Genomic DNA, 11,798 nt, shown 5'->3' with positions numbered 1-11,798 from the left:
TTCTTTGTTAAGGAGCTAACAACCGGCAACAAATACTGCTTCCCAGGATTGTTGGAAACTATAGCAACCTGAGCTCCAGAGAGCAGGGCTGGGACAAAGGCAAGCCCCCGCCCCCACCCAGAGACGGACACGGTAAAGCCAGGGCTTGCTGGAGTGAGAGCTGCAGGCTGACCTTTAGCCTTTACAAAATCCTCCAATGTTTGGCTGAGATGAATGCTTAAGAAGTCAACTCACATTACTGTTCACCTTAGCCACCTTTGGCCTCACCTTAACTCCCCAAGTCCCAACTCAAAGCAGGGGCAGGAATTCCACAAAAACAGCCCTTCTCTGCAAACATCCTGGGGCTGAATCCTTTGTTTGACTTACTTAAGCGGGTGTGGAACATACTAGTTGGGGCAGATTTGAAAATCCCGACTCTGCCACTCACTTGGGTCGGGGCTGGGGAGGAGCCTGCAACCCAGGTACATGCACTTGACTAGAATCGAACCCGGGACCCTTGGGTCTGCAGGCCGATGCTCTATCCACTGAGCCAAATTGGCTAGGGCTCCACTCACATCTTTAACAGTGAAAAAGGTGGTATTTTGATCTCCCACCTCCCTTATGCTTTTCTCGGTTGCCTCTGAATTTGGGGGAAAGTGGTGTTCACTGGCTCCTTCAAACTTCCTGGAACCCCCCTCAACCCCTTCGCCCTCCAATCCTGTGGTCAATGCTCTTATTTAACCTGTCGGCTGCACTGGGCAGTATCACTTCCTCCATCTTCAAACACTTAAGTGGGTGGCCAAGTGCCACCCTCTCTTCATGGGCCACTCGTCTTCGCTGGACTGGTCTCCCTCCCTGACCTCTGCCAGCTGCAGTGCTCTCAGACACAACCCCTGGTCCTCACCAGCTACCCTCCCTCGCCAGGTCTGCGCACCTGCCACCTTCATGCTGACAACTCCCACATGTGTCCCCAGCCCCAGCCTCTGCCCCCTGAACCCAAGTATATCCATTTGCCTCACCGACGACACATTGGGGTGGAAATGTTGATCTCAAAGTGAACCTGACCCGAATCCAATTCTTAATTTCGTTCCATCCCTTCAGTGTTCCTCCCCATCTTCTCCACCTCAGGAGACGCCGCACGGTCCCTCTGCTCAGGCACACATCCTTGGAGTCACCCTTCTCCTTTCTCTCCGGCTCCACATGCAGCCCTCAGTCAACTGTTCGCTTTAACATGAAAAGGCATCCTGACTCCGCCCACTTCTCCCCGCCTCTACTGCCTGCTCCTGCTCAGTCCACTCGATCCTCTTCCCTGTGGCGTTGGGGTAACAATGTCCTCGTTGTTACCCTTCTCCCACTGTCCCCCAGCCTCCTCCAGTCCCCTCCTCCCTGAGCTGTTCTCCACTCTACAGTCAGCATGGTCTTTTAAAAACATACATGCAGTCATACACTGCACGACATTTAGGCCAATGCGGACGCATGTGACAGTGGTCGGCTATGCAGCCTGGGGGCCGTCCCTTCGAGGTTGTGAAAGTGCACGCTGCGATGTTCGCACGGTGAAATCGCCTAATGTGGCCTTTCTCGGACTGCATCCCGATCGTTAAGCGACCCGTGACTACAAGATCTTGTGACTCATTTTCTCAAATTCCTTCATTGGCTTCTTACTTCTCTAAAGAATGAGACTTACCTGGGCCCTACGCCACCTGAGCCCTGGCTCCTTTCTGCCGTCAGGACTCCAGTGCTCTCTCCAAGCTGGCCTCCTGGCTGTTGGGAACCTGCAGAGAACACTGCTGCTCTAAGGGCTTAGTTTCGCTGCTTGGAAACCTCTGTGCCCGGGAATCGGCATGGCTTACCTGTTCCTTCATTCTGGAGTCAGTGCAATGTCTTCTCCTAAGAGAGGCCTCCCCTGACCACACGATCTAAAAGGACCCTCCTTCCCATCCTCCTAATCTTTCATTCAGCTTTATTTTGCTCTGTGATACTTACCACTTGCCAGTGTGTGTAGGGGGTGACCTCCCACTGGCACAGGAGAGGGCACATCTGCATCCGGGCAGGTGGACTCTCGGACGGGTGCTGCGCGCATCGGGGCTTTTTGCCTGAATGCTGCTGCTCCTCCCTTCTTGTTTCTCCCCAAACACCCAGGGCAGTGGTCCCCCTGCTCATGCTCTGCTCACAAGAGGAACTTGGTAAACTAAGGTGACATGCTGAAATTTTCAACCCCCGCCCCTCCCAAATACCACAATCACTGGTACGTGTATAAAGAGGCTTCGCGCTGAGGGAGTGGGGAGACACATCTTCTACCTAATCAGCCACTGCCATACCTGAGAGGGAGATACTTTCAAAGAAACAGCACCTCACCGGCTTCCCTGGTTATACAGTGGCCGCTGTTCTGAATGCCCAGAAAGGAACACGAAGGTCAGAGCATCGTGACTTTTGTCCTAGAAAAGTAGTATCTTTGAGAGTCAAGAAAAGTCTCTGTGTAAATACCACTCAGAGCGTGAACAATAAATGCACATCGAGAGCCCTCTGGTGCACTGGGTGTACCTTTATTATGACCTCGTTCACTAATAGTTCCGTGATGCAAGGTTACCATACACAGTTAGATAATGTCTGCATTGCACATCTAAGGCTATACAGCAAAAGAACCAGAATTAGTACAAATACAGGAACTATATTTACATTCTGTATACCCAAGCTCCAAACATCAGATAATATTTACATAATAAAACATGAAAATGAAAATCAGAAATTAATAATGTACATACATTGTTGCTGATGTGCTCAACTCCTTCACTGGGGAGAGATCAGTTTGCAAAGTCCTGGTTCAAAAAGGCCACTTATGTTCATGGGTTTGTTTAATGCACAAGGATGGTGACATGAGAATTGAAATCTCAATGGACAAACACTTTAGAGCCACAAGGTCTAAGATGGTGCCTTCCACGTGGGAAGGCTGATGGAGCCCTCAGGCGAACTGATGCCCGAACACGCAGCGTGAAAGTAACTCGAAGACACGAAACGACACATGACAGCCAGGTTTGGCGAGACCAACCTCAGCTCGGACTTCCCATCTGAGTACAGCTACTTGGCTGTGGGTTTTTAACATGAAATTTGTATCAACTCTAATTTCTTCCTTTAAATGATTTAGCGGCTTTCCCAAGATTTTATGGGGCTCGAATACGAATTTCATAAATGGCCTTTTGAACAACAAAAGCAGATAATCTCTCAGCTGATAATTCGATTCTAAGGAAACATAAATCAATGCATTCCCATCTCACACAGCAAGGGTTTGGCCACACACTTGGCTGAGTCATCCAGGGTGGGCGGCTGCAGTCCTCCGAGTCAGAGTCCTGTTTAAAGTACATTCAGCACAGCTTCTGTGAGCAGCAGCAGGGTTAGAATTCTCTTTAAGGAGCAGGTTAACAATCACATTTTAAAAAAGGACCCAAAAGGAAAGATGCAGGAGCCCAGTCAAACAAACCAACAACAAGCCCTGACACTGCCCAGGAGCACCGAGTGGCAGGCAGCACCAGGGATGCCGGTACCGGCAGGTGCCACACGCGAGGTCAGCCTCTCTTTTTCAGTCCAATGTGCAATTAATTACAGCTGTATAAATATACAAATACCTTACAGAATTTAATTTAATTAAATAATTAGAGAACAAGCAGCAGGCAACAAAGTCTTTGCTTTGAAATATGTGCCAGGAGAAGTCATTTTACTTTTAGATCCCAAAAGGCCTTTTGCAATGATTTAATTGATTCTTTCATCTTAAAAGAGCTGGAAAATATCCAGCAAAACTCTGAGTGTCTGTGTAAGTTCTACAGAGCTGAAGGGAAAACAGATACATAAAACAGTGGTTTCCTAGTTGGGAAGATCATCTTCCCTTGCCATCAGTGAACAGTGTGCTGGAATTTAGGACCCGCCCAGCTGCCAGAGCAGCCCTTCCCGTGCCCTGGCCCTGGCTTGGTGCGGGCTGTGAGGCCGTATTTTGCTTTGGCAGGAGAGAGGAGGATGGGGACTGAGGGAGCAGAGGGTTACTTTTAACTAGCATTCATGTCTCCTTCATTTGTGTAAGGGTTTTCTGTCTTGCTTTTTTTTTTTTTGCTTGTTTAAAGGAGTGATTTGGAAAAAAAGAAATTAAAAACCCTCAAAAGGTGGTTTCCTTAAAAGGTCAAGTTCATTCCTCAACTTTCTTGGCCCCATGGCTTCAGCTAAAGCCTCATAAAGAGTTTCTGTCAGAAACCCTCTCTCAGAACTTCAAAGTGGGGATGAAACTGTCTGGAAAGGGAACATCAACCCTGAAACTTCCAGCTCCAATTTGAAGATGGGCCCTAGAGAAAGAGGGGGTACCAAAAGGGGCTGCCTGTACCTGTCAGCCGCAGCAGAAGCCCCTCGGACGGGGAGAGCACATGAGACCCCGCATTCTCACGAGGCCTTCCTGCTTGGGCACGTGACGAACAGTCCAGTGCCGCCTAGTCTAAGAGCTGACACTCCAAAGCAAAGACTTTCCAAGCCAGTTGTGTTTGAGTTAGAAGAAGAAACCAAAGTCATTTCAGTGTATCACACAATTACTCTCCCTCAGCCTTCCCCACCTATTGCCACACAGACATGGATCCTTCCATCAAACTTTATAACAGCAGCAGCATCCATGATTTGATTCTAAAAGTAACCTTCAATGTCATTTCCCTGAAATTAGATTTAATTCCGGCCCAGGAAGCTGTCTCTAAGCACGGACAGATCCTAGATTGGGGTATACAGCAGAAGGGCATATTGTGTCCAATAAACAACACGGAAACCTCTACATTAAAAATGTTGCTTAGAAAAACTAGTAACATTACTGTTAGTGACCTATGTTTTAAGGAGAAGAAAGTTTAAAAAAATCTAGAGTTTTATTGACCACTTTTCAGATAAGGGCACAGCCTGTGGTTCTGTCCTTTCTTTTATTACACTCTCCCTGACTCACTTCCGCCTCTTTGCAAGGCAATTATAAGGAGTGCAGCTGCAAGCCCTGTTCTGAGATGAGCCCAACCGGGGAGGGTGGAAGCAAGGTCTGAGCCTGCCCAGCAACTACCCCACAGAGTGCGCGGCCCCTGCCCTTGGCTGCCAAGGCAAAGCCATCCAGTTCCCCAGCACCTGAGAGTCAGCAACCCCAAGGCTGAGACCCTCAGTCTCCACAGGGCGGGAACCAGCAGATACTGTCCTGAATGCCCACGGGATGGTCAAGCAGAGAGGTCTGAGCAAGGGAGGTAAACGGTGGTATAAACAACCCAAGCGGACTAATGGCAAAGCTACTCAAGGAACCGGGGCCCTTTCCCCTCCCTGTCACTCTGAAACCCTTGCCGGCAGCTGAGAGAAAGTGTATCTTCCACGCTGGCATCTGGAAGAGCTGACCCTGTCCTGTCAGGAGACTATCAGCTTCCTCCTTCCCTCTCTGGCAACACTTCCACACCCGCTTCCACACCCCATGGAGAAGCAAGGTGAGGCCAGCGGGTGCGCCACGAAACCCTGGGGCCAGGGCTCAGGTGGGGTCTCTTCTCTGCCCCCAGATGTCCTTTCGTTTTGTTTTTAGTGGTGGGAGTGGCTGGTTTTAATCCTGGGTCCAGAAAGCAAAGTCTGCCATGTCTGCTTATTGATGAGTATAGGGACAGGCATCACTGAAAGTCTTTTCAATCTGACAGAGATCATTGAAAATAACCACTGGGTTCAGAGGAGACTTCCAGATTTACAGGTGAAAGCTGCATTTCTTTGATCAACGGGAGCTACATTCACAAGGTCATTACTCAGCATTACCACAATGACCATCAAATTCCTCGTCAGAAAGCGAAGCACTCCCCCTTGTGGGTCATCTGTGTATGACATCACAGATTGCAAACGGGCCATCATCACCAATGCCAAGAACAGAACAGAGAGGAGGCTCCCTCTCAGATGAGTAGCACAGTTCACAGGAATCCTACTGACCCTCCCATCCACCCACCCTATGCTCCTTGGAAACCCAACATTCTTGGCTCTTCCCTTTTGACAAGTCAGCAGCGGCCACTGCCGCAGGCCTGTTAAAAGCTCTCTCCTCTCTTCTCTTCCACTGACTGAAAACTGCATGACCATGTTCTAAGCAAGCCCGATTTCAGAGAATATACCTGTCCCATTGCTGAGCTCACCACAACCTTCTCCCTGACTGGAAACGCAGGGATTAGTGAGGGAAGAAAGCAACAGAGGGAAAAAGGTAAGCTTTTCCCTCTCAGCTTCCAAAAAGGCCAGATGTCTCCTCCCTTTGTCTCTAAGCCACCCATGAAAAATTAAAGTTGACAGCACAGAGAAAAGAAAAAAATGTATTATGTTGTCTTGAAAAAAGACAGATAGCCAAAGACAGCAGTACAGACATCAGAGGTGGTCACAGGGGGAGCTCTCATACAAAAGGAAGCCAAGATATACCAAAAATAATTTGGAGAGTCACTGGATTTCCCTCTCTCTGTTTTTTGTTTGTTTGTTTTGTTTTGTTGTATATGTTTTTCCCCTTTTGTTAGGCCACATGCTACTAACAAGATTCTCAGCACAGGAAAAAAGAAAAAGGGTACAGAGCAATGGAGATAGGGAACAGGAGCTAGAAAAAGTGCTGGACAAGAGGGAAAAGTAGTTAAGCCACAGGATTACATACAAGAGCAACCGTCAAGAATCACAAAGAGAAACGAGAGGTAACACTTCCTTTATCTCTGGGAAGGCGCGTGAGGGTGCGCAGCAGTCGCTCAGTACTTTGGCTGGCTCGAGCCTCTGAGGGAGAGTTTCGACCTATGGGTGACAGAGAGAGAGGCCCGTTAGGAAACTGGATCCAGATGTTTCTCCCTCACAGGCCTCTTCCCCCATGAGCCCCTCCTTGGACTTCTTTCTAAACTGCGCTGCAGACCCAGGTCTCGGGCTCTCTGAACAAACAGGCTACACGGTGGTCTTCCTGCTGGGGGACCTGCAACATAGCCCCTCAGAGGATGGGAGGCTGGTCATAGTGCTGAATACTGACTGGCAGGCCGGCAAGGGCCTCCCAATCTTCCCTTTGCTCAGCCCCACAGACCCTGGCTGTAGACCCTTGAGAACAAAGTCAAAGCAGATCAGTTAAATGCAAATGTGACCAGGGTCTCCTTAGCTGCTCGGGACACCAGGTGATAGCTTGTGAAAAGCTGAGGCCTCGTCAGCACCCCACAACCGCACTTACACCCCTGTCCTTCCTCTATTTTAAATCTGTTTGCAACAAGACTTCCTTCCCTATTTATGCTGATGTTCCTGGGACTGAAAGCCAAGGAAGGGAACGCAGGGACAGCTTCTTACCGTATTGTGCCAGCAAGGAGTGGATTAAAGGCATATAACCAGTCACTCATGTCTTTGTCATTGAGAGCCTGCAAAAGGACCCCACGGTGCTTTGTGCATACAGCGAAGATGTTAGGACTCTGAAAGAGATGCAGGTAGATGAGAAAGTTACGAGGGCTATGAGCAATGGGGATACCGGCCATATTCACAGGGCATACGGCACTTCGCACTGGCACTTCAGAGAGCCAGATATACAGGAGAGACGCTGTATCACACAACAGAATCCAGAACTCAAAAGGGAAGGGCATGCATGGCAATGAGAAGTCGAGAGAGGGCAGGACTGACCTTCACCATGGCCTGCTGGTCCTCGCTGTATTCCACCTGCGCTGTGGACAGGTTAATGATGCCACGTTCCACTGGGTCTTTGTCACTGTTATAGATGAAGACGTAAGGGCGACGGACCACAACAAAATGCTTAGCCCAGTTGCTGGAAAATGGCTCCTTGAAATGCAGGTATCCTTTTTTGGAAACCACTGAGCTAAAAAGGACAATAGAAGATAGGTTTGTTTCTCACAAAAAGAAAGTGATTATGAGCCGAGAACCATCAAAATATGTCTCACCTAGGCCAAGTCCCTCGTTGGAAAAAAACAGGACAATGATCTATTTGGCCTAGGACAGGGGTGGGCAACCCCTGGCACGCGTGCCAAACATGGCAAGCCAGTAACTTTTGCTGGCACGCAAAACCCTCTCTTATAATCTTCCATTTACAATTTTTTTCTTAATATCGACTTTTTTATTTTTCAGATAAATTCAGTGTAGGTGCATCTTAGATAAATAAATAATTTTACATAACAAGTTATCTTAAAGACCATAGACATGGATTGACGAGAGAGGGGAAGAGCAACTTCTATGCCTCTGCCTTAACTCTCCCTGCCTTCCTAGATCCGACCAGTGTTTTGGTTTCATCCACATACGCTTGTGAATCTTTGTTCTCAGTGATGAATTTTGTTAAGTCTCGTAATAGGAGTAGCCCGACGGATTAAAGTAGTAGCTCGTGCGTATCTCTGAAAGTCACGAAATATAAACCTGATGTAAAATCTCTGTCATCAGTGATGCAGCAGCAAAAGTCCCACTGATAATATCAAACGGAGTCTAAAGTTTTCTGTCGGGCTATCAGTGTACATGTATACATTAAAAAATAAATGTATTTTTCATCATCATATACTGTGTTTTTGTCGCTCAAATGAATTTTATTATTTCTTCAAGGTTCTTCACATACGTACACCTTAAGAGATATCAAGTAGGTGTAACATGTTCTCAAAAAATTAGGGTTGGCACGCAGAAGAATTTTGAGTCAGAGATTTTGCTGGTTTTGGCACGCACTCACAAAAAGGTTGCCCACCCCTGGCCTAGGACCTTATCTGCCAAAGTAACACAGCAAGAGGAGACAAAGCACCACACAGCATGCTGAGCAGGTGGGTGTGTGACGGCACAGCGGGGGCGGAAACCCAGCCGGAGCTTTCACCGGATCCATGCGCATCACACTGCAACAGAGACCTCACGGAAGAGCTGGAAGCACATTCTTCTGACCTGTTTTAATACCCAGCATCTCTGGGTAATATAGTACTCACCCTGGTCTAATTTCTTCAATATCTGGAACAAGGTTGAGAAATTCATTTTTCCCTGCTCGGGCCAAATATGGTGTTTCCACAGTTGGGACAATTTGAAACTGCTCAAATTCTGGGCAGGGACTAGAGGCCCGGGAATTGGCTTCTGGGGTCCTTTAAAAGAGAGGTTAGAGGTTAGGGACAGCAAGAGCTTCTGTAAGGAATGCAGATGTGTACAACTACCCCACCAGCAGGAACGAGGCCTCTCCGTACACCAGGGGCCCCGCAGACATCAGGTTCAGAGAGCTCGCCTGGGAGGACAAGCTGGTGTCAGAACGGTAACTCCAAATGCCACTGGGCTCATCCTTCAGAGGTTACAAAGGAGGCTGGTCACTGATGAGCTTGTGTCACTCAGACCACCTCCTATTCTGAAGCCCTGAACAGAAGTGTCTGGAACATGACTCCACCCGTTTCAATTTAGTCCCAAGGTCACACCTAGCACAGCGGCTCTCAGTGAGGACCCTGACCAGCAGGGTCAGCTGCTCCTGGAAACCCGTTACAAATTCAAATTCTCAGACTCCACCCCAGACCCAGAGAACCAGGAACTCTCTCTGGGCGGGGTTCAGCCACGTGGGCTTTAACGAGCCGCCCCAGTGATGCACTAACATCTGAGAACCACAGCCTGAGGGACTGGCAGAGAAAGCAGATCAAGGGGTGAAGGCTGTCTTTGAATGACCACAAGGTGCACAGCTGCACGCCGCCCTGGACCAGGCCAGGCTGTACGGGAGAAATAATTCCTCTGCTCTGCAGTGTTAGTCATCTTCGGACAGCAGCCTCGCCTAATTAATTGTACTTCGTCAATTACAAAAGCCCATTTGTAAATGCCTTCCCATTCCTCAAATTGGGATGCGTCTTACAATCAGTAGTGTGTCACATTTTAGTTGGCAGTGCCTTTTCTTTCTTAGTGGCATGTAAAATAATGTCTGACAGTCAATGGCAGCCGAGAATTAATTAGATTGCCTCTTTGTTATTTTCTCCAGCCACGTTCAATTGCGCGAGTGCTGGTACATTCGGATAGACAGCTGGATGATAACGAGGTGGGCTCTGACAGGTGAGCGTAATGAAGGAGACAGGGCAAAGGACTTTGAGGTGCACTGTACTGATGAATTCACATTAAAGTTGTCTCCATTAGTCTTACCTGTACATGTTTTTGTATCATCAAAAATATTTTCCCCAAGATGGGGCTTCCTATGTGGGATATGACTGAGGAGAGAAGCAGGGTGGGAGTGGAAGGACAAGTGAGAAGGACGGGAATAAGAGGAGCCAATGGTTTGGTGCAGGAAGCTAGGAAGACGTGATTATTAAAAGATGTCAGTAGCATTTTTCCAGACACTGTGACATCTAGAGAAGGCTCCCCATATTTCCGGATGCTGCCTAGGGGGCTGGTGCTGCCCTCAGCTGAGAACCACTGAGCTAGAGGAAGACTGGCCTTTTCCCCGGATTCTTAGATTAGCTTCTCGCGGTGAAACCTGGGCACCTACTTCTGATCCACAGAGTTGCTCCTAGAGTCCACCAGAGAGGGGCAGGTCGAGGAGGGAGTGAGGGTTGAGCTGCTGAAACTGGACACAGAGGGATCCCGTCCAATTGGAGAGATATCCGACAACTGGAAGCAAACAGAACAGAGCGAGTGAGATTCAGATGGAAGAAACTGTCTCTGCAATAAGAAGCTCTGGCAACCAGTGACCTCACTTTAAAAAATATCCTTCTTCAGGTTGTTTAAGAAAACAAGCCTTACAGATACATATTTTATGGCCCTCATGTCTGTTAGGAATCATGGCATTTACAAAAGAGGCAAGGCTGGCTTTTTATATTGTCACTGCCCTCCCGCATTAATTAAATGACCGTATGCATATGAGCCGAGCACTTAGCACAGCAGGCAAAGTTCTAAGAATATGGCAGAGGACCTGGCCTACTGGAGCTTACACTCTAAGTGAAGAAGGCAGACAATAAGCCAGTCAACACACACATCAAGAAGTGTCAGGCTCTGGCTGGGTGGCTCTGGTGGCTGGAGTGTCGCCCGTACACCAAAGGTTGAGGGTTAAATTCCCAGTCAGGGAACATACCTAGGTTTCAGGTTCAATCCCAGATCAGGGCATGTATGGGAAGCGACCAATCGATTTTTTTGTTTTTCTCTCTCTCTCCCTTCCTCTCTCTCTCAAATCAATAAGAACATATCCTCGGGTGAGGATTAAAAGAAATGTCAGGGAGTGATAAGTGCTATAGCAAAAAATGAATCAGGGAAAGAGAAAGTTTCATTGTTGGCTTTACAATGCATGGTTTACAAATTTGAACTGAAAAGGAAACATCAGTGAGCCAATCATGGGAACATCTGGAAGAAGACTATTCTGGGTAAAGGAATGGCAAGAGTGCAAAGACCCCGCTCGGCAGGAATGAGCCAGAAAGGTCAAGATGACTAGAATAGAGCGAATGACCCAGAAGTTCTTTAAAGTGTTCACCTCACTCTTTGTGGAAGGCAACAAAATCTCATGCCACCAAGAACCTCAGGACTTGTTCCCTGTCACACATGACAAATCACCCCCTACAGAATATTCTCCAAGGGATTCAGGGGAAAGCCAAAATAGTCCCCATCTGATAATCACTCTAAGAGACACGGAGACATACTTTCACCTTCAGAAGTCGGTATTCTGAAAAAATCAGATACAAGAGCAGGTATGTCACGCAACCATGCTATGCCCACATCAAGCCACCTAAAAGCAGCGTACTCTGGGGACAGGAAATGTGAGCGGCTCACCTTACAGTCACTGATGCTGCCGTGCACCTGGCTGAATTCTCGGTTGAAAGTGTGGGTGAGAAGTTGCAGGCACTAGGAAAAAGAAAGGCCAGCATTAAGTTTATTTATTTTTT

General features: G+C 48.0%; 1 protein-coding gene across 12 annotated transcripts in view; it reads right to left on the bottom strand.

Annotated features, from left to right (window-relative positions):
* Positions 1 to 2,503: 2,503 nt before the first annotated feature.
* Positions 2,504 to 11,798, bottom strand: part of KIF1B (kinesin family member 1B) — a 132,067-nt gene continuing 122,772 nt past the window's right edge. For all 12 annotated transcript variants that reach the window (XM_014545472.1, XM_005873412.2, XM_014545478.1 and 9 more), the window contains 6 exons: positions 11,686 to 11,757; positions 10,415 to 10,536; positions 8,898 to 9,047; positions 7,612 to 7,804; positions 7,288 to 7,406; positions 2,504 to 6,756 (listed from right to left, as the gene is read on the bottom strand). In XM_014545472.1, coding sequence (XP_014400958.1) covers positions 6,714 to 6,756; positions 7,288 to 7,406; positions 7,612 to 7,804; positions 8,898 to 9,047; positions 10,415 to 10,536; positions 11,686 to 11,757 — 699 coding nt within the window. In that variant the 3' untranslated portion in view covers positions 2,504 to 6,713. The remainder of the gene's footprint in view (positions 6,757 to 7,287; positions 7,407 to 7,611; positions 7,805 to 8,897; positions 9,048 to 10,414; positions 10,537 to 11,685; positions 11,758 to 11,798) is intronic.

This window comes from Myotis brandtii, unplaced genomic scaffold (genome assembly GCF_000412655.1).
Source record: "Myotis brandtii unplaced genomic scaffold, ASM41265v1 scaffold410, whole genome shotgun sequence".
In the NCBI taxonomy this organism is placed as follows: Eukaryota; Metazoa; Chordata; class Mammalia; order Chiroptera; family Vespertilionidae; genus Myotis; species Myotis brandtii.
The sequence above is the reverse complement of the archived record's forward strand: the minus strand, read 5'-3'. Positions and strand labels throughout refer to the sequence as shown.